The 26,251-nt window shown below is 41.2% G+C and overlaps 2 gene segments (V, D, J or C); both read right to left on the bottom strand.

Annotated features, from left to right (window-relative positions):
• Positions 1 to 463: 463 nt before the first annotated feature.
• Positions 464 to 1,756, bottom strand: LOC110530294. The segment is given in 2 exon segments: positions 464 to 1,043; positions 1,227 to 1,756. Coding segments are annotated over 2 exon segments (444 nt in total).
• Positions 1,757 to 20,401: 18,645 nt separating this feature from the next.
• On the bottom strand, positions 20,402 to 22,180 carry LOC110530291. The segment is given in 2 exon segments: positions 20,402 to 21,049; positions 21,156 to 22,180. Coding segments are annotated over 2 exon segments (411 nt in total).
• Positions 22,181 to 26,251: the final 4,071 nt, after the last annotated feature.

Below are 26,251 nucleotides of genomic sequence, written 5' to 3'. Positions count from 1 at the left end.
CTGAGTAGAGATATTTCAGTTCATGACTGCCCTCTATTGGTATTGTCTCCAAATGTATGCTGTTCACAAAAAGAAGAAAAAGAAGACAATTACTGCCCTGAATCCTCTAAACAGAGGTTCCTAATCTGTGTGGTGAGGGGTCGGCCAGTGCAGCTTTAAACTTATTCTTGAAAGTTGTAATAGTAGAATGCACAAGGCGCAATTTTGAAATTGAGTAGTGCATCATCAGTTCCTCTTGTCATGTTATTCATTTCATACCTTAGAGAGCTATTTATAACTTGTCAGCAATGTACAGATCAAGTTTTTTTTATTATGTTTTTTAGCCCATAGATATTGTTATTTTTTTTGTCAGTCAAACATCACATGAATAAACATTGTGTGACGTTCCACTATGCTGGAATGGGGTCACAGAGTGAAAATGTTTGGGAACCCCTGCTAATAGGAAGCAAAACAACACCACAACTGTTCTTCATTCTGTATTTATTCAGACTGGTATCTTTGATCATGTTATATCAGAATAGGAAAATGCAGACAATATAAAGTATTATCTCCTCAATAATATTTACATGAAATGTGTTTTCTTGCTTCTCTTTCAATTAATGTGGATATTCAGGAAAAAAATGTATGTATTAATGTACTCTAAATAGTAACTGATTGATCAGAACACAATGCACTGTTCACCTCCAAGTGTCTTGACAGGTTTTTGTACAGTGTGTCTGGGTTTCCTGTCACTGTGGGCTGCAAGGCACAGTGGTACAGAGCAGAGTCTTCCAATTCAACAGAGGAGATCATCAAGTCAACACGGGTCTTCTCTTCATTCAGTCTACCAGTGTGTCGTGGAGTCGTAATTGATGTATTCTGAATATACATGCCGCTTTGTCGGATCAAAAGAAGACATTCTGGTCTGGATCCGGGGGATTGACGGTACCATTGTAGATTGATAATGTTGCCCTTGTAGTTGCAGGAGAGAGTGATGTCTGTTCCTTGGAGAGCATTGACTTCAGGCTTCACTGGAGATATTGTTTCCTGCTCCATACTATCACCTGCAACAACATAAGTATTGTCATTGTGTTAATGTTTATTCCAAATGAGAAACAATACATGGGTTAGGTGCCCATAAAGAATGACAGAGAAAGAATTAAAACATAATGCAATAATTTATTGATAAAAGCAATGTCACTGTATTCAAAATGTTATTTGGTTTAACCTGAGTATTCAGCACTCACCTACAAACGCTGAGAGGAGCAACAGTAATATGAGTGACATCCTGACACAGACTAGATAAACTAACTGAGAGATAAGACAGTGAGAGAGCTGAGTAGATCCTCTACTGAGACATCCTCATGGTTGCAGGTACACCCAGCCTATATCAGTGTTTAACTATGAGGCCCCTCCTCTGATATCTGGATATGTATCTCTTCTTCTATGGTTTGTGGTTAAGGTTTTTCAGTTCCTATTGGTCTCCTCCTCAGTTTATTTTAGACTTAATTCCTATCTGAAAATGTCTAGTTTTTGCTTTTGTCTTTGTTTGTTTTTCCACACGGTCTGTATGAACCTGAGCTGGAAGGCGAGGATTGACCAGTTTCTGGACATGTCCTGATTTCGTGATGAGAATCAGGAATACTGGTTTAGACCTGGGATACTAATGATACCACTGTAGATTGTTTACAGAGCCAGTGTATCTGCAGGACAGTGTGATGGTATCACCCTCCACACCACCCACCATAGGCCTAGTGGGTTTGTCATCTTCAGATCTGCTACTTGTCAAGAAAGGAAAAACATGCTGCTGTTTTTGACATTTTCGTCTGTTGATAATACCTTTCCCCTTCTCATCATTGTAATACAATTTAGTGATAATCAAATCTGAAGTATAATTGTATTTTTGACAACATTGAAATACATTCTGGGTTTTAAATTAAAAATGTCCAATTGAATACAGCACTCACCAACAGGGACTAGGAGGATGAGAAATGATTAAAGCAGCAACACAGCTAATAGACTCACAGCTAATATCAAAAATACTCTGACACAACATAGGCAGAGTTGAATATCTCTCTCTGAAATAATTGTTCAGTCTTACTGATTTGAGAAAATGTTGTAGCTCCACCTACCTCCATAGACAGGGGCTGTTGAACAACCAAATGTGTTGTTTATGTGTGTGCCATGCAATTCTTGTTTAATATTTGTATTGATGCATTCATTTATTTTTAACAACGCTGTTCCATTCCTATTACACTGCATTATGAAGAAAAAAGTTTGAAGTGAATACAGTGAAATTGTGCTGTTTTTTGAATTTTATTTATTAATTTACCATACACCTAACACAAAGTGTTCTATTGAATGTCCAACATAAAATACAACAATACCAAGTCTTTCTGTTACTTATTATTTATTGAAAGGAGGTTTGGGACTATTTTTGACTTAATATCTTATGTTATCTTTTATTCTTCTTTTTATAAAGCTGCTTTTGAGTGTTCAGAGATAAAAGACTGTAGTTCTTCTGACTGGCATGGAAGTGACTAGAGTCTTCAGAGGTGTAAGGATGATTAGGAGTATAAAAATAGGTATTTGATACACTGGTACTTCATTCATGTTATATTTAATTATGAAGAAATAGTACAACTTTTATAGTTGATCTAGACATGAACTTAGGGTTAGAGTTAGGGCTAGAATAGAGGTGTTTAGTGTTTAGGAAATATTCATTAACCTGCCTGTTGATAACTTTCTCCCAGTAATCAGATGTTCTAGGTCTTTGTAGTGTCTCTAAGTTTCCTGTCACTGTGGGCTTCAGGGTACAGTAGTACAGAGCAGAGTCGGTCAGTTCAGTAGAAGAGATATCCAGATCCACACGGTTGTCCTCTTCTTCATGTATGAGGGTCCATTGTGTACTATCAGTGTTGGTTATGATCCCAGAGTAGTCCACTATGAGGAACTGTGGAGAGGATCCAGGGTGCTGTAGGTACCATAACAGACTGTTGGTTAATGAGCTGTTGTATCTACAGGAGAGTTGAACACTACAACCATCCATATCATCCACAACATCTCTGTCTGGACTAATTATGTCTTCAACACTTGTACCTGTAAAAAATAACAACATGTATTACTGAGTCAATGTAGACAGTGTAGACGTACAGTATATCCACACTTGGTGTTTCAAAGTGTATTACCTCTTGATATTGATAATACCATATTGTAATGAATACTTAACAGTGTACATTCTGTTAGTACACATTCAGTAAATGGAGAGTGAATCCTTACATACAAGTGCACATAATAAAGACTGAATAGAGCAGCATCATAGTCACTGGGTGTTAGACAGAGACTTCTCTAATGATCTTCTCTTGGAACATTCACTCTCTGGTTGAATCAGTTCCACTCATGACATGTTATGTATAACACTATGCTCCTCCTCTTGACATAATATAACGGGTGCATGTTGACTCCACTTGATGGCATTATTGTCAAATAAAACCTTCAACTACAGAGTAGAAATACTCTCTCAGGCGATGTTAGGTTTTTGTACAGTGTTTCTGGGTTTCCTGTCACTGTGGGCCTCAGAGCACAGAAGTACATAGCAGAGTCTGTCACTTCAGCAGAGGAGATCTTCAGATCCGTACGTTTGGCATTTTTGTCATGATTTAGAATGAACCCTGGTGTAATATCTGCGTACTCCATAACCAGTAACTGTGGTGCTGATTTGGGATATTGTCGATACCATAGAAGAGTATTAACAGAGGTGTAGTTACAAGAGAGTGTAACTCTGTCCCTTTCTGAAGCCACTTCTACATCAGTGTAGGGTGTTAATTCCTCTTCAGAACTGACACCTGTAAAACATGATATTATATATATATTACTTTAAACCCACATGGAATAATTAATTAATTCCAAATGCAGTGTAAAGATAAAAAAAAATCAAAGTAAAAAAAACATGTATCCTCATGTCATGCGTTACCTTCATGGTCTTTGATTTGAAGAATAAATACCTCTCAACATAATCATACCCAGTTTGAATGAAAATGTAATTACTTACCTATCAAGTTAAAGAAGAGTAATAGTGAACAGAACAACATTGTAGATGGCAGGATATGTAGAATAAGCACCAACTGCTGATGAAAAGCACAGCATCAACTGGCTATGTTCTTCATGGTAGTATCATGTTTTATCTTGAGGAATCATAATCGAATCCTGAGTTTTATACTCTAGCTCCCCCTACTGACAATGTAGAATCAAAGACGTTTCATATACATTTGATTTATTCACTAGAGAATCCACTTGATGGCACTGTGGTCTAACAGAAGACAGCAGATGCTTGTAAATCCATGAAATTCAGTGCACTAATGAGTCAGTAAGTTCTGCAGCACTGTGGAGGTCACAGCACAGCAGTACAGTGCAGAGTGTCGTATGGTTTTTGTACAGTGTTTCTCTTGTTTCATGTCAATGTGGGCTCTACAGAACAGTCGTACAGAGCAAAGCCTCTCACTTCAGGAGAAGACATCTCCAGATCTTTGTTCACTTTAATAGTGAGGTGAGAGTATGGGGGTTTAGCTCTCACTACAGTCCTATAAGCATGGAGGATGAAGAGGAGGAATTGGGGAGCTGATCCTGTATACTGTTTATACCACAGTACAGTGTATGCTGAGGAGTAGTTTCAGGAAAGAAAAACTACCCTCCTCTTCATAAACTTTATTTTAGTTTGTCTGGATGGTCTGGATATTTGCTAGTTGTGTTGTTTGCTGTCCAATGACCATTACATCTTCTGTTGGCTGTCTTACATTCTCTTCTGCTCTGCACCCTGAAAAGAAAGATGAATATATCTTCACAACATGTAATAATAATGTATATAAATAAAATGAACAAATGCACAGAAAGAGACAGATGAACAGAGTGATGTTATACCAAAGTAGCACACAGCCAGAATATGCAGGATCAGCCAATTTCTCATTACAAGTCAGTCAGTATGAAGTGGAAAAGGTAAGGAGCAGAACAATGTTGATCTATCTATCACAGAGCTTTGACACCCTCTGTCCTACTGTTGATGCTTCATGTTGTTCTGTATTACATGCAGTAGTAGACCATGGGGAGGTGTCTGTCTGTATGGCATCCTTTGATTCAGAGGTGTGTGTGCTTTGTTAGGTTGCCCCCTTCAGGTTGACTTTCATACTACACCACCAAGCTGTGTGAATTGTGAATAGGGCCAACAATAAATAATAATATTTTATGGACTTTGTCATATTCCCAAGTAATTATCCAACCAATATATAAAAAATGCCTACGGTAAGTGAAATTGAGGACTACTGATTTAAGAGTGAAGAATACATATTTCTCACAGTGCATTGAATATGAAGATAGAGAAAAACTAGACCACCTGATGATTGCACACAGCACAGGTGTGACCAGAGTTCTCTGATCTCAACTTCTGCCATCATGACATCAAATGTGGTTGCTGTTTAATTATGATTTCCACTTCATCAAAGCATTTTGGTCTGCAGGTTTTTGTATGGTTTATTATACACTTTGTATCACTGTGTCAACAGCACAGTAGTAGAGAGCTGTGTCTGCCAGGGTTAGGCTTGTTATGACCAGTTCAGTTGATGTCCGGGATGTTGTGGATTTATATCTCTTATCAGGGATGTGTTCATCAGAACTCAATGATCTGGCACCTTTATACAGTAGAAACTGAGGAGCCTGGTTACAATAATGCCGGTACCAGTAAAGGTAGATGTTGCTTCTCTTTGTTTCATATGTACATCTCAGAGATACTGATGATCCCTCAGTGGGGGTGTACTCCTCCTTGTCAGGAGTCACACTATCTCCACATACCATTCCTGCAGAGGAAATTAAATAATAAAAGTGATTGAAACACATGCTTATTTTTAAGACTTTTTAGAAATCAACTAAGTTATTCACATTTAAATTCCTTTACTCCAACAAAATATGTTTTACTAACAATACCATAATGTAATAATCTGAGTTCAAATGTTGAGGTGTTGTTTACCTGTTGTCATAATCAGAATGATCAATACACTGATTGATTTCTCCATCTTCAGACTGATGTTTGCATGCATTCACTCTCCTCTGAAATATCCTTCTGTGTGTCACTGTGTGAGGTGTACAGCCCTGCTAACGTCACACCCACCACAGATGTAAGTCTTGCATTTTTTCTACACTGGTGCCAAGGATACACTCGTTTTTGTATGCGGGCTGTTCATCCTGTTGTCACAGTGAGCTTCAGAGCACATTAGTACACAGCAGAGTCAGACAACTGCGACCTCTGGAAAGTCAAAGGGACAGAGCTAGAACGTACAGAGTCTGTCACTTCAGCAGAGGTCCAGATCCACTTGGGTCTTATCTTCATTCAGTTTAACAGATAGGCGAGGATGGATCGATTCATTATGTATCTTTAACCCTCCTTCAGTGATGAGGAGCAGGAATTCTGGTTTTGATCTGGGGTATTGTTGGTACCACAGTAAAGTATCAGTACTGTAGGAGCCAGTGTAGTTGCAGGATAATGTAATGCCCTCACCCCCAAAAACACGCTCTTCAGTTGTGGCTGATATTATTTCCTCCTTATAACTGCTACCTGAAATAAATAATGTTAAACATGTTTTAAATTAATCATATCGTAATTCATGTACCATAAATGCTATATAGATATATGTGTGCAATCCAAAACTGCAATGCAAAACCTGTGCACTTACCAATGAACATTGAAAAAGCAGAATTGTGTAAAACATCTTCATGGGGTCTGAATGACTGTCTTCATGCGCTGTCAAGTAAGAGTATATCACTATCCTCTCTTCAAACATATTGTAGACTACATACTGTAATGTCAAAGCACTCATTGACTATGTAGCTCCACCTCTCTACAGTAAAGGGCATCGGGTATTTGAGTTCAACTGTCTTTCTGGGTTGGAATTCTGCTAAATGTCATCTTCATGGTTCTGCCTTTAGTTCTAAATAGAGATATTTCAGCTCATAACTGCCCTCTATTGATATTGTCTCAAAATGTATGCTGTTAACCAAAATAAGAAGAATATGACAATTACTGCCCTGAATCCTCTAAACAGTGGTTCCCAAACTGTGGGGCAAGGGGTCGGCCAGTCTGGCTTTAATCTTATTCTTGAAAGTTGTAATAGTAGAATGCACAAGGTGCAATGTCGAAAATGGGTAGTGCGTCATCAGTACTTCTTGTCATGTTATTCATTGCATACCTTAGATAGCTATTTATAACTTGTCAGCAATGTACAGATCAACTAGCCCATGTCAGCTAAAGTTTTTTTATTATGTTTTTTAGCCCATAGATATTGTTATTTTTTTTGTCACTCAAAAATCACATGAATAAACATGGCATGATGTTCCACAATGCTGGAATGGGGTCACCGAGTGAAAAAGTTTTGGAACCTTTGCTAAAAGGAAGCGAAACAACACCACAAATGTTCTTCATTCAATATTTATTCAGACTGGAATCTTTGATCATGTTATATCAGAACAGGAATATGCAGAAAATGTTCATTATTTTTTCCTGAATAATATTTATATTAAATGTGTTTTAATGTGGAGGTGCAGGAAAAAATATATGCATTAATGTACTCTAAAAAATGTTTTTTTAATAATACTTGATTGTTTAGAACACAATGCACTGCTCACCCCCAAGGGACTTGACAGGTTTTTGTACAGTGTGTCTGGGTTTCCTGTCACTGTGGGCTGCAAGGCGCAGTGGTACAGAGCAGAGTCTTCCAATTCAACAGAGGAGATCATCAAGTCAACACGGGTCTTCTCTTCATTCAGTCTACCAGTGTGTCGTGGAGTCGTAATTGATGTATTCTGTACATACTTGCTGGTTTGTAGGATCCATAGAAGACACTCTGGTCTGGATCCGGGGTATTGACGGTACCATTGTAGATTATTAACTTTGCCCTTGTAGTTGCAGGAGAGAGTGATGTCTGTTCCTTGGAGAGCGTTGACTTCAGGTTTCACTGGAGTTATTGTTTCCTGCTCCATACTATCAGCTGCAACAACATAAGTATTGTCATTGTGTTAATGTTTATTCCTAAAGATAAAAAATACATGGATTAGGTGCCCATAAAGTATGACAAGAGAAATGTTTTTAAACTTTCCAGTAAAATACCACTTAGTTTTTAATGCAATCATTAATTGAACAAAGCAATGTCACTGTATTCAAAATGTTAGTTGGTTTAAGATGAGAACTCAGCACTCACCTACAAATGCAGAGAGGAGCAACAGTAATATGAGTGACATCCTGACACAGACTAGATAAACCAACTGAGAGACAAGACAGTGAGAGAGCTGAGTAGTTCCTCTACAGAGACATCCTCATGGTTGCAGGTATACCCAGCCTATATCAGTGTTTGACAATGAGGCCCCTCCTCTGATAACTGGATATGCAACTCTTCTTCTGTGGTTTGTGGTTAAGGGTTTTCAGTTCCTATTGGCCTCCTCCTCAGTTTATTTTAGACTTAATTTCTATCTGAAAATGTCTAGTTTTTGCAGTTGTCTTGGTTAGTTTTTTCAATAGATTCACAATACCATACTATGCTATACAATATATTCCATATGCACATTTGTGTAAGACTGTCAGCTTTATGTATGAGGAAGTGTTTCCTGTCACTGTGTGCTCCATGGCACAGGTTTACAGAACAGAATCTGTCACTTCAGTAGAGGAGATCTCCAGATCCACGCGGTCTGTATGAACCTGAGCTGGAAGGCGAGGATTGACAAGTTTCTGGACAAAACCTGATTTCGTGATGAGAATCAGGAATTCTGGTTTAGACCTGGGATACTGATTACACCACTGTAGATTGTTTACAGACCCAGTGTAGCTGCAGGATGGTGTGATGGTATCACCCTCCACACCACCCACCATAGAACTAAGGGGTTTGTCACCTTCAGAACTGCTACTTAGTAGTACAGAGCAGAGTCTGTCACTTCAGCTGAGGAGACCTCCAGACCCACACGGTTGTCCTCTTTTTCATTTGTGAGGGTCCATTTTGTAATATCAGTGTTGGTTATGATCCCAGAGTAGTCCACTATGAGGAACTGTGGAGAAGATCAAGAGTGCTGGAGGTGCCATAACAGATTGTTGGTTAATGAGCTGTTATATCTACAGGAGAGTCGACCACTACTACCCTCCATAACATCCACACATCTCTGTCTGGAGTAATTTTGTCTTCAACACTCTACAGCACAGTCGTACAGAGCAAAGTATCTCACTTCTTCAGAGGAGATCTCCAGCTCCACATGGGTTCTCTCTTTATTCAGTTTAACTTATTATGGGCAGTAGCGTCTCACCTGGCCAACATCCGGTGAAATTGCAGAGTACGAAATTCAAACTACAGAATTATAAATATTTAACTTTCATAAAATCACAAGTGTAATACATTAAAATAAAGGTTAACTTTTTGTTAATCCAGCCACTGTCAGATTTCAAAAAGGCTTTACGGCGAAAGCACACCATGCGATTATCTGAGGACAGCGCCCTGCATTCAAATGCATGAAAAGCATATTTCAACCAGGCAGGTGCGCCACGAAAGTCAGAAATAGCAATATAATAAATGCCTGACCTTTGATGATTGTCAGGTTTGTGCGTACTGGTAGCGAAGTCAGGTTCAGGAGAGCAGAGAGTTGTGAACAGGCGCAAACATTATTGAGGAAGGAGAATCCAGCAGATTGACGCAACTGCGTCAAATCTCCAGCCCATAGGCAAAAGTGCAAAACAGTCACAATAATTTATGTTTAACATCTTCGTGAACAACACGGTATAAGCCTACCAGTATAGCGCGACAACAATAAACAATAAACACGTAACACAAACAATTCCACACAAAGACATGAGACTGAACAGAGGAATAAATACATGCAGTGTGATTGGGTGATGAAAACCAGGTGTGCAGGGAACAAGACAAAACAAATGTGTAGCGGTATTTATTAGAGAGGGGTAAAGAAAGCTTTTGTTCGGGCGCCAGGCAGGTATTAACCATGCCGAAAGGAAAAGAGTAGAATAGAGAGAACCACTACCAGACCCACACACATCAGCAGAAGAGACTGCCTAGAGTGTAGCCTGTTTACCAGATAGCCAGTGGAGAGAAAAAAGAATACACACCATATAAAACCCACATCACAGCACCGGGGTAACCCAAACAAGAATACCTCATACAATAATACTAATACTAATAATGGCAGAGCAATTCAACAGCAACTTCATACAAGAACGAACCCAGTCATCAACATAGGATTTGCAATAATCTGTATTATTTTCTAGTAGATGAGTGCAGAGGGTATGAATGTGGGGGGTGTTCATCGACACAACAAAGGCCTTAAAAATGTCCAGTCTTCTCGGCCACATGTCATTAGTACATCTCAATACAGTTCACATAACAATACACAATTGGCAAGCAACCTCCCTTTTAACTAAAATGTCCAAATACTTCAGGCAGGGCAATAATAGTCCAGCTCTAATGCACTTCAATGGGAAGTGCATTGGAAAAATAGAGAGTCTGTTTCAGGGTAAAGCACTGGAACGATAGAGGGAAGAGAAAAAGAGAAAGAGAACAAGAGAGGTCTTAGCTGTGGTCTTCAGGCGTGCAGGTGTACTGTCTGACTGTCCGATGGTTTGTATGTTAAAGCTTCGCAACAATGTTGCTACTAATCCATGCGATCCATAACGGGCGTGGTCCCAAACAAAAACAACCACGACCTAGAGCGATTACACCGATGATTGAGTTAAATACTCTATAAACTACACACGCTGAAAACAAACAAAACTTCTGCAGCACAGCACACACAATCAAACTGTCGCGCCACCAAAGAGCCCCTCCCCAAAGAGCTGAACGAGCTCTCTTTATATTCTCCTTCCTTACTGCTCATGCGCTCTTAAAGTGGCAGTGCACGGTGAAGGCTCCGTGCAGATTTCGCCACACTCCTCCCCCCATGAAAAAACAATGCCTGTAGAAACAGAGAGGATGCAGGCTTTGACAGGTTCATGTTCCTGCTACACAAAACCAGGGAAGTCCTCCTCATCAGAGTCCTCCACGAAGAGGTCCTGCAGGTGTTGCTTTTGCCTGCGATCCAGCTCTTCTGCCGTAGGGTAGCAGGGCTTTAGGTCAACAACATGCACTGTCCTGACATCTTCCCCAGTGTCCTCCAAACAGACCAAGTAGTTCACTGGTCCCAACTGCTGCACTACATGGTATGGACCTTTCCATCTCGAAGCTAGCTTGGCAGTGAACTTCTTAGATGCCTTTGACAGATGATGTGAACGTACCCAGACACGAGACTGGGGTGGAAAACACACGTCTCGTCTATGTTTGTCATAGTTTCTCAGCTGTCGTTGTTTGGCTTTGGTTTTGCTAGCCTCCACTCTGGCTAGCAAGGTGTGGTGGTGTTGTACGGCATCAAACGCTGGGCAGTCAGGTGAAACATTCGAACTTTGCAAGACCCTGTCCATCGGTCCTTTTAGTGGTCTTCCCAGGTGGAGTTCGGCGGGAGTGACCCCAGAAGTCTCCTGCACGGCAGAGTTCAGTGCAAAGCGAAATTCTGGAAGATGCTGATCCCACCTTGTGTGCTGATCCCCCACGAATGAAGCAATCATCCCCTTCAGGGTTCGGTTTACCCTCTCGGTCAGGTTGGTCTGAGGATGGTAGGCTGTGGTCAACTTGGCAATTACACCCCAGTAGGTACAGAGCTCTTTGTATATTCCTGATATGAACTGCGGACCTCGGTCAGAGAGGATTTGGTCCGGAATTCCGAATCTGGTAAAAACCTCCCTTCGCAGAATTAGAGCAATGGCTGATGCAGTGGCTTTGCGGAGGGGAAACAACTCCACCCAGTGTGTGTAGTAGTCCACTACCACCAATAAAAATTCATTCCGTGTCCCCCGGCTGGGAGGAAAAGGTCCCATGAGGTCAATTCCCAACATTTCATTTGGATAGTTCACCACGGTCTGCTGCATTTTCCCAGCAAGTCTGCCAATGTCGGGTTTGTATTTCTGGCAGACTTCACACTGCTGTACAAACTTCCGGGTATCAACCCACATGCCTGGCCAGTAAACCACCTCTTGTAGTCTTCGATAAGTTTTAAAAACTCCAAGATGGCCACTCATGGGATTGGCATGATAAGCTTGGATTATCTGGTCACACAATGTAGAGGGAATGAAGACGCGATAATGGGTGCTGTGTATTCCATCTCCTCTTGGAGTTTTTCGATACACTTTATCCTGAATTATGCTATACTTATCATTGAAGCGACTCTTGGAGTCTTCTTCAGACAGACTCTTGTGGATCGCCATGATGGCAGCATCCTTCTGCTGTGCTCTCCATACACTCTCATCATCCAGAGGAAAGGAATCATCCAGACATTTAGCGGTAGTATAGGTACTGCACAAGGGAGGACAAACATTGGCAGTCTCTGTAATCCGAGAAAGGGCATCTGGTACAACGTTCAGTTTTCCTTTGCGATACTCAATGATGAAGTCAAACTTCTGCAGTCTGATAGACCAGCGAATAAGACGGCTGTTGGTCTTGCCTGATGCCAGAACTCACTGCAGAGCAGCATGGTCTGTGACAACGGTGAAGATCTTTGCCTCCAAGTAGTAGCTCCATTTCTCCAAAGCCCAGACCACAGCGAGGCATTCCCTTTCAGTCGTTGAATAATTCCTCTCGGCTGAATTAAGGGTGCGACTTGCATAGGCAAGAACTTCTTCTGTTCCAAGTCCTGTTTGTTGAGCCAAGACTGCTCCAAGTCCTGTTTGACTTGCATCCGTGTACACAATGAAATGAGCATTCAGGTTAGGATGTCCAAGCACTGGAGGAGTAATTAGACTGTTTTTGAGTGCTTCAAATGCACCTTGGCATGCAGGGGTCCATTGGAATTTCACACCTTTCTTCTTAAGGTGATTGAGGGGTTCGGCTACCTTTGAAAAGTCAGGCACAAACCTGTGGTACCATCCAGCCATACCCAGAAACCGCTGAACAGCCTTGAGGGATGTGGGAATTGGGAATTCCTGCACGGCTGCAACTTTGTCTGGATCTGCATGGATACCTTCAGCATTAACCACATGACCAAGGAACTTGAGTTCTGGCAGACAGAAACGACACTTCTTCAAGTTCAAGGTCAAACCTGCAGCCTTTAGTCTGTCGAAGACGGACTGAATGTCTTGCAGATGTTCCGCGACAGAGGAGGAGTAGATTATGATGTCATCCAGATACACAAGACAATTTCTACCCCTCAGATCTCCCAGGACAGTCTCCATCAACCTTTGGAAGGTTGCTGGAGCATTCTTCAAACCAAAAGGCATGACTTTGAAGGAGTACAAACCAGCAGGGGTGACAAAGGCAGTCTTGTCCTGACTAGCGGGATCCATTGACACCTGCCAATAGCCACTGTTCAGATCCAGATTACTAAAGATGGATGCTCCTTCCAGAGATTCCAGTATGTCATTTATGTTTGGTAGAGGGTAGGCATCGCTTTCTGTTATGGCATTTGGCTTCCTGTAGTCCACACAGAATCGATATCCACCATCTTTCTTAGGAATCAGGACAACCGGAGAAGCCCATCCGGAAAAAGAAGGTTCCACAATTCCATTCTCCAACATGCTTTTGAGCTGTTCATTGAGAATGGCCAGTTTGGCGGGTGACAGCCTGTAGGGACGCTGCTTAATGGGGACCTCATGCCGGGTATAGATTTTATGTTTGAAGACGGTTGTACGGCCGAGTGTAAGAGTACAGACCTCACTGTTCCCGTCCAACATCTGGGATAGCTGCCACCTTTCATCATCCGACACACATGCCTGTTCCACCGCTTGTTTGATGTAGAAATCAGCATCAGGTTCGCTTTTGCTCTCGGATAGAAGGAGGGGTACTGCGGTAATCAGGGTGATAGTTGGGTTCTCAGACTTCACTGGTGGAACATGTTTTTGTCTTTGTCTCTTTATATTTTCTCTGTCTCTGACTTGACCTTGTCCGGACTCTGCATAATGTAGCAGGCTCCAACCTGAAATCAGTGCATTACCAGGTTGAAATGGATGAGGCTGAGAATAGTCAGAGTGCAGCCGATAGGAGGGTTCGGACATCGAGATGGTCAGTCCACTGAAGAACAGGAAGTCTAGGCCAAGGACTACAGCAAATGCAAGGCTTGAATCTGCAAGAATTGCCACAGGAAGGTTAATAGTCTCACCATGCAGTTGTATTATTATACTAATCCAGCCCAAGGGAGTGGTAGGTTCTCCATTGGCCAAGTACAATGGTCCCTCCTCCCATGTTCGTAGCTCCTCATGAGGTAATGCCATGTTCTGCCACAGGGCCTCTTGCATCAGGGTGTAAGATGCCCCTGTGTCGATTATGGCCTTCCCTCTCCAGTTCCTAACAGTCAGAGGAACCAATAGTTGTTGCGGAATAGGAATAAGACCGCTAGCTGTGCTGTCTAAAAGCTTCATGGTGGGCATTAAGGCTGACCCAATTGTATGCAAGCCACCACGCCTGTCTAGACTTTCAGTCTTCGGTCCTTTCCGACCTTTTCCTGAATCCTGACGCTGGACATAGAGCGGGCAAGAATCTGGAGGATGTTGGACTTTACACCTCCAACACATAACTGGACTTTTGTCCTGGATCTTGGGTACAAATATCTGAGACGATTTAGCCCCAGGAGAGTTATTGGTATACTGGGATGAGGGAACCGGGTTTTTAGTTTGGAGGTGGCGCTTCCAGTCCTTCTCAAACTGAGTCCCAAGACGAACCAGATCATCCACATTTTGCACACGTTCTCGAAGTTGACTAGCAAGGCGGGGAACCATGTTCTTAAGAAGGAGTTTGACCATCTCCTGCTCAGTAATGTCAGCCTTCCATCTCCTACATAGAACTCGATAGGAGAAGGCAAAGTCCCGTATTGGCTCTGCTTCACCCTGGACTCTGTTACGAACACGTTCCGCCAGTTCATCCCCATAGTCCTCTGAGAGGAAGGCTAAGAGGAATATTTTTTGAAACTCCTCCCAGGTTGACACATGTTCACGGGCTATCTCCCACCAGTCTCTTGCTGTACCATGGAGAACACTGCAGAGGGTGGCAAGAACCTCCAAGTCAGTAAGGGGCCGGATAGAAAGAAAATCATTACACTTAGATAAGAAAAACAGTGGATCAACATCATCTTCTGGGCTGCCAAAAGTGGGGAAAAGTAGTTTAATAGGGAGGGAGCTCTCTAGAGGAGGCATGACAGTGGCAGCGGGAGTTCTGTTTAACAGTATCTTCAGAGGGGTTTTTGTAGTGCTACCTGTTCCTATTCCCTTACTGGCCAAGCCAGTGGCAGAGGTAAAACCTGAGGGAGGTGCAGAAGATTTGTCCAGAAGGGAAAAGCACTGCATTACCTCCTGGTGCAGCCCTTCCAGTTGAAGGTCTGTGGCCTTCTGTGCTTTTTCCATCTCATTAACAGTGTCCTTTTGAGTCTGTTCAATCAAAAATCGTAGTTCCCTTGTGAGAGAGTTCTTCATGTCCTCCATAACTTCCTTCAGATAAGAACACACTCCCTTCACAACAGAGGCTGACTCCTCTGCTCTCTGTTTTTGTTCGTCCTCAAGAAAGATTATGACTTGATGATGGTTAGTTTCCATTTGTGTTTTAAACCGGTGCAGTTTTCCTTGAATATCCTGCTTCAGAGAATCTTGTAAATATTTCTGTCTCTGAACAATTTGTTGTTGGTTTTCCTCCATTTGACAGGGAAGGTAATCCAACCTCCTCTGCACATCTGTCTGATGAGCCTCCACACATTCACTGAGTTTGCGAATGGCATTCTCCTGCATTGTCAAACTATGATTGGTGTGTGTCCATTGATGTTCCAGTTGTCCAGTGATCACAGAGACACCTCTCCCAGTCTCTTTGGACAGGGTAACCGGAAGGGTTTGAGGGGAGGGTAATGGTGGAGATGTTATAGGTGAGCCAGAAACCTGGGGATTAGGGTCAGTGCTATCCAACTCCATTAGTTCATTAAGTCCTTCCACAATGAAAGAATCCCGAACATGATTACCATCAGGTGTGTCCACATTGACACAGTATGGGGTTCCAACAAAAGACATGATTCAACCTTGTGTGGATGGTGTCATGGGTGTTTCTCTTCAAGTCCCTGTTCGGGCGCCAATTCTGTAGCGGTATTTATTAGAGAGGGGTAAAGAAAGCTTTTGTTCGGGCGCCAGGCAGGTATTAACCATGCCGAAAGGAAAAGAGTAGAATAGAGAGAACCACTACCAGACCCACACACATCAGCAGAAGAGACTGCCTAGAGTGTAGCCTGTTTACCAGATGGGTTTGTATGTTATGGGTCATGGGTTTGTATGTTAAAGCTTCGCAACAATGTTGCTACTAATCCATGCGATCCATAACGGGCGTGGTCCCAAACAAAAACAACCACGACCTAGAGCGATTACACCGATGATTGAGTTAAATACTCTATAAACTACACACGCTGAAAACAAACAAAACTTCTGCAGCACAGCACACACAATCAAACTGTCGCGCCACCAAAGAGCCCCTCCCCAAAGAGCTGAACGAGCTCTCTTTATATTCTCCTTCCTTACTGCTCATGCGCTCTTAAAGTGGCAGTGCACGGTGAAGGCTCCGTGCAGATTTCGCCACAAATGGATCAATGAAATATTGGAGCGGCGATGGCTAGAAAGCCGGTGACGTTGACTGCCGCCCGAACAAGGAGAGGAGCCGACATCGATAGAAGTCCTGACAATGATCTTCTGTTGGCACTCCAAAAGGTCCCAGATACATCACAAATGGTCATTTTGTTCGATAATGTCCTTCTTTATATCTATAAAAACTCAGTTTAGCTAGCACGTTTCAGTCAATAATCCACCCATCAAAATGCATACAAAATTAATCCCAAACGTTACTAATAAACTTTTCCAAACAAGTCAAACAACATTTATTATCAAACCTTAGGTACCCTAATATGTAAATAAACAAAACATTTTAAGACGGAGAATCGTTATTGTCTATGCCGGAGAAAAATACCAAAGAACGCGCTCTCTTCCACGCGCTTGAAAACACTACAGCCAAAATGGGAGCCACCTTGAAAAACTACAATTTCTGGCTCATTTTTCCAAAAACCATCTAGTTGACATCTAGTGGAAGCCCTAGGAACTGCAATCTGGGAGGATATCGCCTTATAATAAAAGTGACAGCCATTGAAAACAGTGGTAGGCTGAACATTTTAACTACTAGCAGAGGAGTAGTTACAGGACAGCTTTATGACGTCACCCTCCAAACCAAACACCTTATCTGATGTTGGAGTAATATCATTCCCATGACTTCCACCTGAAAACAGGAATTATTATCAGGAAATGATCATACAATTCAAATCTTTATTGAGTGAAGTGTATTAAAAATTGATAAAAGATTATTCACAGAAATATTACTCAAGTCGCCAGTAATTACATTGGATATGAAGAATAGTATCAAATTCACCCACGAGTGCAAATATTCATATGTATCCTGGTAACATGCTGGTTAGTGTTATTTGACACAGTGAAAAGAGTGAAAACAAGTTGTAATGAATACTCAGGGAGAAAAAGGTGTAGATTCACGCGCAGAGTGCGGCAGGTATTTATTTCCCCTTCGCAAAAGGCAGGAATCATGGTCACAAGCAGGCAAATGGTCATACACAGGTAGGCAAACAGGCAGGTGAATCAAAACTAGGACTGAAGGTATTAACAGGTTCTCACAAACGAGCTAGGAAAAGGCTTAGTAGAGTCAAATTGAACAATACCCCACAAAGGCACAAACAGAATGAACAGAACTAAATAAGGAGCTGATGAGACCAGGTCAGAAAATAACACAGGTGAAAACTATGAACAAAAATGAACACCTTATCTGATGTTGGAGTAATGTCATTCCCATGACTGCCTGCCACCTGTAAAACATTTATGAAAACAGGAATTATTAGCAGGACATTATCATAAAATTCTACTATTTTTTTGTGTATTAAAAATGCACAAAAGATCCTCCAGGCTCAAGTAACTACATTGGATATGTGATTGGATATGAAGAATAGTATGAAAATCATGCACAAGTGTAAATATTGACATTTATTCTAGTAACATGCTGGAAAATGTTATTTAACATAATCACACTCAGTTTCGATGAAAAAGTTATTACTTACCTGTCAAGTCAAAGAGTCAAAAAGTCAAAAAGTTAACAGAACAACACTGTAGATGGCAGGATGTGTAGATTAAACACCAGCTGCTGATGAAAAGCACAGCATCAACTGGCTATGATCATGTTTTATCTTGAGGATTCATAATCTAATCCTGAGTTGTATACTCTAGCTCCTCCTGCTGACAATGTAGAAACAAAGACGTTTTATAAGTACATTTGATTTATTCACTAGAGACTCCACTAGATAACACTGTGGTGTTACAGGAGACAGCAGATGCTTGTAATTCCATACATTTCCGCTCACTGCTAGGTCAATAAATAATTTGTCACTGTGGATGTCACAACACAGTAGTACAGAGCAATTTCGACAGAGGAGATCTCCAGATCAACACAGATATTTTCTTTGTTCAGTTTAACAGTGAGGTGAGAGTATGGAGGTGTAACTCTCAATACAGTCCTAGAGGCATGAAGGATGAAGAGGAGGAATTGGGGAATTGATCCTGGATACTGTTTTTACCACAGTACACTGTATGCTGAGGGGTAGTTGCAGGAAAGTTGAACATTACTAGCCTCTTCTCAATACACTTCATGTTGGTTTGGCTGATGGTCTGTGGAACACTGACACTTACATCATGTGAAGAGGTGTTGGAAAAATCACAAGGTAGATGTATTTAAAATGAGGAAAGATCTAGGTATTTACTCTAAAATCCAATAATAGAGATAAACTATACATTAGCCTAAAAAAAGTAGTTAATTGAATTACAAGAATACAGTAATTTACTAATATGTCGGTACACAAAGGAAAATAATTGTGTTGCTGGAGATTTTTTTTTAACCTACTGTAGTTAGCCACACCCCTGCCCTAAAATATGAATAAGAGGAGTTTATCTTGAGCTGTCAGGTTTTTGTACAGTGTTTCTCAATTTCCTGTCACTGTGGGCTGCAAGGCGCAATAGTACAGAGCAGAGTCTGTTACAACAGCAGAGGAGATCTCCAGATCCAGGTGGGTTCTCTCCTTATTCAGTTTAACAGACAGATGTGGGTATGGAGGAGTAGCGTTCACTACAGAGGGGTTTGAGGAGACTGTAGTGAGGAGAAGGAATTTGGGAGCTGATCTGGGATACTGACGATACCATTGGAGGTTGTATGGTGAACCAGAGTAGTTGCAAGACAGTGTAACAAAACCTCCTTTGTCACCATACATTATCTTTGCTGTAGGTTGAATTTCGTCGTGGTAACTGACACCTGAAAAAGAGATTGAATCTCAGTACTTGACTCTGTTCATTTTTAATTAAGGTATATGAACAAATCAATCTCCACCATCATTATTTTCTAACGTTTCGAACTGCAGCTCACTATCAGTGTTACTATTTAATTTTGAACCTTGTTTAATTAAACAGTGGCTATAATGAACATTGAGAAAACTCACCAACAAGTGCAGAAATGAATAAAAGTGGATAGAGGAACATGATGGTTGAAGTTCAGCAGCTCTCTCAGTAACACTGACGTACCACTCCCATGTGACAGACTAAATTATATCCCCATGTGGTCTGCTTTGTTTAGCTCCTCCTCTTGAATATATAGCAGTTTTTGAACAGTGTTGGCAGATTTCCTGTCACTTTGGGCTCCAGGGCACAGTAGTACAGATCAGAGTCGGACAGATGCAACCTCTGGATCGTCAAAGGGACTGATTGTGTCTTTGCGTTTAGACTTGCAATGAATCTCTCCTTGAACCCTACAACATTGCCTCCAGATCCAATAGAATAACTTCTCTGCATATATTTAGGGAAATCATTTGCTTCTTGTTTGTACCAATAGAGATATTGAATATTATTAGCTCCAGTGGTGGTATATTGACAACTCCGTGTCACCAATCCTCCTTCTGTAGCAATCATACTTCCTGGTTGCTGTTGGACATGGACTGCTGTGCACTCTGGAAGATAAAAAAGTATAAAGTGAGTGATAATAAAAATATATATTAATTAGATAGAACTAATGAGAGAGAAGGTTCCATCATACCTAAGCAGAATACATCAAGCTTATGTAGGCCCGAACAGTTTGTGGGCACTGCTTATCACAGTTATGGTGCAATTAAAGTATTCTTTAGTGTTGTGTTGTGTAGTAGCTTTGCTGGCATGCATCTACAAAGCAATTGGGGAGTTTTCCCTACCTAGATTTACATACTAAAATAGCCACTATATGTACAGTTTGAACAGGATCATTTGTGTCTCCTCTCTATGACATAAAACCCATTCAATGATGGCTCTTAATGGTGAGGAAGGTTTGGTTTAATAAATCACTATAAAGATGGAATAAATGGTATTTATATGAGAGAATTTTAGAATGTTTAGTCATTTGAAAATATTCTGATTTTCATTACATATTCAATTAATTTCTGAATGTAAAGTCTGGTCACTGGCAGTTGAACGTGCAAATTACTTTCCTATTAAAAGAAGGGAATATAATGGATGGAAGTTATTAAGACCTATTCAGACTCAGGTTCTAGGGTTCTCAGATTCAGGTTGTCTGTGTTTGTATCGTGAGGATGAGTTTTTGTATTGTGTTTCTGAGGTTTCCTGTCACTGTGGGCCTCAGAGCACAGTAGTACAGAGCAGAGTCTGTCACTTCAGCAGAAGAGATCTCCAGATCCACACGGGTCTTCTCTTCGTTCAGTTTACCAGAGAAGCGAGAGTCAAGAGAATCAGCTCCCTGTCCAATCCCACTGTAGTGTGGGATGAGCAGAAGGTATTGGGGAGCTGATCCTGGAGACTGTTTATACCATAGTAGAATGTTTGCTGAGGAGTAGTTGCAGGAAACAAGAACATTACTACCCACTTCTGCATACACTTCATGTTGGTTTGGCTCGATAGTCTGCTCATAGGTGTCATCTGCAAATGTGAAGAGATGAACATTGAGTCATTAAAAAAAATAAACACCTATTGTTGTAATTTTCTAAACAGAAAACACGACACTACTTTGAAAGCCATAACTTACCTATTACTGAGAACATAATAAGTGACCAGATGAACAACATGGCTGGGGTTGGAAGTCAAACTGACTAATAGCACAACATAACCCGGACTTCATCTGCAAGGTTGTCAGTTGATCATTTCTGCTTAGTTTACATACAAGCTCCGCCCCAATGTACAGTTGCAATAAAGCTTCTCAATCTCTCCTCTCCTCTCATTTGTCCTCTCTTTTGTGATACTGCATCTCTTGCATGTTGTATGAATCACATATGAAAGGTTTGTATACAGTGTTTCTCAGATTCCTGTCACTCTGGGCTGTAGGGCGTCTGTCACTTCAGCAGAGGAGATCTCCAGGTCCACATGGGTCCCCTCTTTATTCAGATTAACAGACAGTCGATGGTCTTCAGGTTTAGCTCTAAATACAGAGGGCTTTGAGGAGACTGTAGTTTAGTGTAGTAGCTTCAACTGGAAGTTAAAATGATAACACACAGCACAGCAATATTTGTGTAGGAATTAGGGTGCTGTTAAAATGATAACACACAGCACAGCAATATTTGTGCAGGAATTAGGGTGCTGATCTGGGATATTGACGATACCATTGAAGATAGTCTACTGAGCCAGAGTAGTTGAGAGACAGATTAACACTGCTTCGCTCCATGCCATGTTCTGTCTCTGAAGTTGGTTTTATGTCATTCTCATAACTGCCACCTGTAATGAAGTTATGTTTAGATAAACATTATCTCTTCATGGGAAATGATTACATATTCTGTGTGAAAAAGTGAAAAGTCAGAATCAGTCATTTACATTTCTTCTAGGAAGTGCTATTTTCAAATGACACTTGACAGTTAAAAGTATGTAATGTCAGACTAATACTCAGCAACAAGTGCAGAGAGGAGAAACACTGGGTAGAGAAACATGGTGATGGGTGTAACAGTGTGTTATCAGGAGGCAGATCTGAAGACGTCCCACTGTTCCAGTCAGTTAGAGGAGAATCATCTCTCTACCTCTCATCTTAGCATGAATGCAGCAGCCATACATACGAAGCATCGGGGAGCACTGGCGTTCCAGTTGGAAAGTTGGCATCGGCTCTGGGTCGCCACCGATGGAGCCGGGGATGCCTAGACAGCTCGTCGGGCTTCCACACCCTGGCTGGCTTGAGAGGTTTCGTTGCCTCGGTTGGATCGGAGGTTGCCCATCCCACGTCACTCTCCACTGGATCTTCGAGCTTCCCTTCCCCATCCTCAGCCGGATCGTCGGGCTTGCCCAGCGCCCATGTCTCGGCAGTTTCGCCCAGGTGAGATGCCAGGTGGCGTCCCAAGAGGGAGGGGTACTGTCACTTTTGCTCCCACTCTTCCCTTCCCCTGGCGCTTGAGGGCGCCAGATTACCCTGCATCACGCACTCCTGCCATCCATCACGCACACCTGCCTTCCCTCGTCATTCGCATCAACGTTATTGGACTCACCTGGATTCATTTATCACATGTTCATTTCTTCCCCTATATTTGTCTGTTCCCAGCTCTGTTCCCTGCTGCTGCATTGATTGTTTTTTTGTCTTTGTATCTGTTTCTGACACTGTTCCTGTCTCGTCTATGTCAGTTGTTTATTAAATGTTCACTCCCCGTACCTGCTTGGTCCCTCCAGCGTCATTCCGTGTGACAGTTATTTCGAACACAGCAAAGCCAAAACACTGCTATGACTTTGAAATGATAAGTAGGCATATACAATGTTGCTCCTCCTCTTTACATAGGTTCTTAAACCCACCCACCAGGTTTCCTGGCTCAATGGTCTGACCATTACTGTCACCTGCAAGAGATGCAAAATATGTTATTCTTCTATTACTACTCTGTTATAGATCTATTTTCAACACATCAACATTTAGTTAAGATTCAACATAACACCAATAATAGTAGATTACTTACATGCAACTACTAAAAGCAAAATAAATGTGGGGATTGACATTGCAGCTGAAACTGGAAGTTAAAATTATAACACACAGCACACTAATATTTGTGTATACAAAAAAAAGTATCTTCTCAAACCTTTGAAGCCCCACCCCAAAATACAGAGAGTTGTCAGATGAGCAGAAGTAACAGCAGACTTCTTGTTGCTGCTTGATTCCACTGTTACATCCTCAAAATGCAGAGCTGCACTGAAATATGACTACCTTAGTCTCCCTCTACTGGTTATTAGATAAAACTGTGTTATTTATCTCCATTTATTTTCTTGATTTTAGGGCACCAGAGTTGGCAGAAGGACCTGACTTGTCTACTGTGATGTCATTGGGGAAAACATTGCTAGAAGGGCATATCTGTAAGATAATTAATCTATTCAACATGAGGCAATTCATTCATTCACAGGTCTTTTTGTTTTCATCTATATATCTAGAATCTACAGTATACATCTGCAACATATTCAGAATACCGAATGAGTTTCTGTCACTTTTTAATTTGTTACAACATTTTATTATTGTTTATTGAAAATATTTCACTGTACATTTCCAGCCTACATGTATATTCTTTGTCTTCTGAAGGAAACCCAATAATGAAAATATTTATCTTAGGGGATGTCAGTGTTTTCAGTTTAGAATTTTGTACAGTGTGTCTGGGTTTCCTGTTGCTGTGGGACTCAGGGCACAGTAGTACAGGGCAGAGTAGTACAGAGCAGAGTCTGTCACTTCAGCAGAGGAGATCTCCAGATCCATGTTGGTTTGGCTCGATATTCTGCTCATAGGTGTCACCTGCATTTTTGAAGGAATTAAGATTGAGTCATTTGTTTATTGAAATAAACATGTATTGTTGTAATTTTCTAAACAGAAAACATGACACTACTTTGAAAGCCATAACTTACCTATTACTGAGAACATAATAAATGACCAGATGAACAACATGGCTGGGGTTGGAAGTCAAACTGACTAATAGTACAACAGAAGCTGAATACTCCAAACTAACTTAATCTGCAAGGTTTTCAGTTGATAATTTCTGTTTAGTTCACCTACAAACTCCACGCCAAAGTACAGTTGCTATAAAGATTCTCAATCTCTCCTCTCCTCACCTCTCCTGGCCTCTCCTTCCCTCTCCTCTCCTCTCATTTGTCCTCTTTTCAGTGATACTGCATCTCTCATTCCCTCCACTGGGTGGTGTTGGAGGTAGATTCTCTCCATTTAATTGTGTGAGATACATTTTAAAGGTTTTTGTACCGTGTTTCTGGGTTTCCTGTCGCTGCGGCCGTCAGTGCACAGTAGTACAGAACAGAGTCTGTCACTTCAGCAGAGGGGATCCAGACGGTTTCGCTCTTAATTCAGATTTACAGACAGTCGAATGTCTTGTGGATCACCTCTCACCTTATATGGATTATATACTATATAAAGGAACTGGACACCTAATCCAGGGTACTGTCTGTACCACAGCAGACTATCTGATCTTACTGTATAGTTACAGGAGATCTTAACTCTGCTACCCTCTAAATAATACTCCTCAGGACTGGTTGGAGTAATATCATCCTCTAAGGTATCACCTGTGAAGGAGAAGAAAATAATCATGTGATTTGATTTGTTTATATACTTAACATGAAAACCTCTTAACATGTAAAGCAGCCCAATAAGTACCAATGAAACAATGCCAGACAGTGTGGAAATGACGTTACATAAAACCTTACTTACCAACCAGGACTGAAAACAGTAAGATTGTGAGACAGAAAATGCAGCTACAGCACCAGGGTTAACTCAACTGTCTGATATGCAGTGTATTGTGATATGTGATATGCAGTGTACAGGGGTTCCTCCTTTAAAAGTTGTGAGCTTGCACCGCGGGACTTAGAGGTACCCAGCATCACGGCTTCATTGCTTCAGACCACCACAATGGAGAGTTAGAGCACTCATTATGCATTTGGGTCCCAAGGTCTTTATTTGACCAATCATATCAAGTGGTTCCAATGATGAATTTGACGCGGGGCCCCCGTCCCTAGTGACTTTCTTCAGCAAAGATAGCTGACAAAACATTACTGTGAAGAAAATGTATGTAGTTATAATGTCATAACGAATCAAGCAAAACGTTAGAATTTAGAAGAATATGTTAGTTAATGTAGAGACAAACGATTGTGCATATTTTTTGTCATAAAGTTAATTGACAAAAATCGCTATTTAGCAATTTTTTTTTATGCCATATCCAATACCAGGTGAATCAAAATCATTCATTATAGAAAGCAGAGAGCAGGTTTTTGAACCCTCAACATTCTAGCCTGAAGTCCAGCACGCTATGGACTGTACCAAAATGTATTAATTGGGGTTGGGGCCAATTGTGGCTAAAAGCACTTTATACATTGGAATCTTTAACATTTGGAAAGGTGAAAAAGTACAATTACTAGTTTTTCACAAGCGTAGCTGGATGGGCTATTTTCTGAACAATAGACTTTTCAACCTTTTCTAAATAATTGTCTAATAGCTGAGCTAGGTGTGAATACACCCTCCCCTCCCCAACTTGAGCTAGGTGTGAACCCCCTCCTCCTCCTCCCAACCTTGCAACAAATCATTTTCAGGACTATCTGGAATAAGCAGCGGAGATGCACAACAGGTTTCTAATTAGAGACTATTCTCCACAACGTGTGGATGAAGCTCTTAACCTTTTATGAATAGGGGGCAGCATTTTCACTGAATTGCGTGCCCATAGTGAACTACCTCCTACTCTGTCCTAGATGCTAATATATGCATATTATTATTTCTATTGGATAGAAAACACTCTGAAGTTTCTAAAACTGTTTGAATTATGCTTGAGGAAAACAGAACTCATAGGGCAGGCAAACTTCCAAACAGGAAGTGGAAATTCTGCGGCTGGTTGATTTTCATCTCATCGCCTATTCACATCCAAATAAGATATGGATCTGGATCTGTTTTGTTCAAAAACGTTAATATTTACATCCCAAAATCTCAGTTTACATTGGCGCGTTATGTTCTGTAATGTTTTGCTTCCAAAACAAACAGTGATTTTGCAGGGAGCCACAGAGAAAGTGTTATGCATGGAATTAAAAATATACTTCTCCTTAACCTCTTATGCCTGCAATCCCGGTAACGGGAGCGATATGACAACAGCCAGTGAACCAGAAAAAAAAGAGAAATAGAGATAAAAT

Source organism: Oncorhynchus mykiss, chromosome 8 (assembly GCF_013265735.2).
Source record: "Oncorhynchus mykiss isolate Arlee chromosome 8, USDA_OmykA_1.1, whole genome shotgun sequence".
NCBI lineage: Eukaryota > Metazoa > Chordata > Actinopteri > Salmoniformes > Salmonidae > Oncorhynchus > Oncorhynchus mykiss.
Note: the sequence above shows the minus strand (reverse complement) of the source record. Positions and strands in the feature narration are given on the sequence as shown.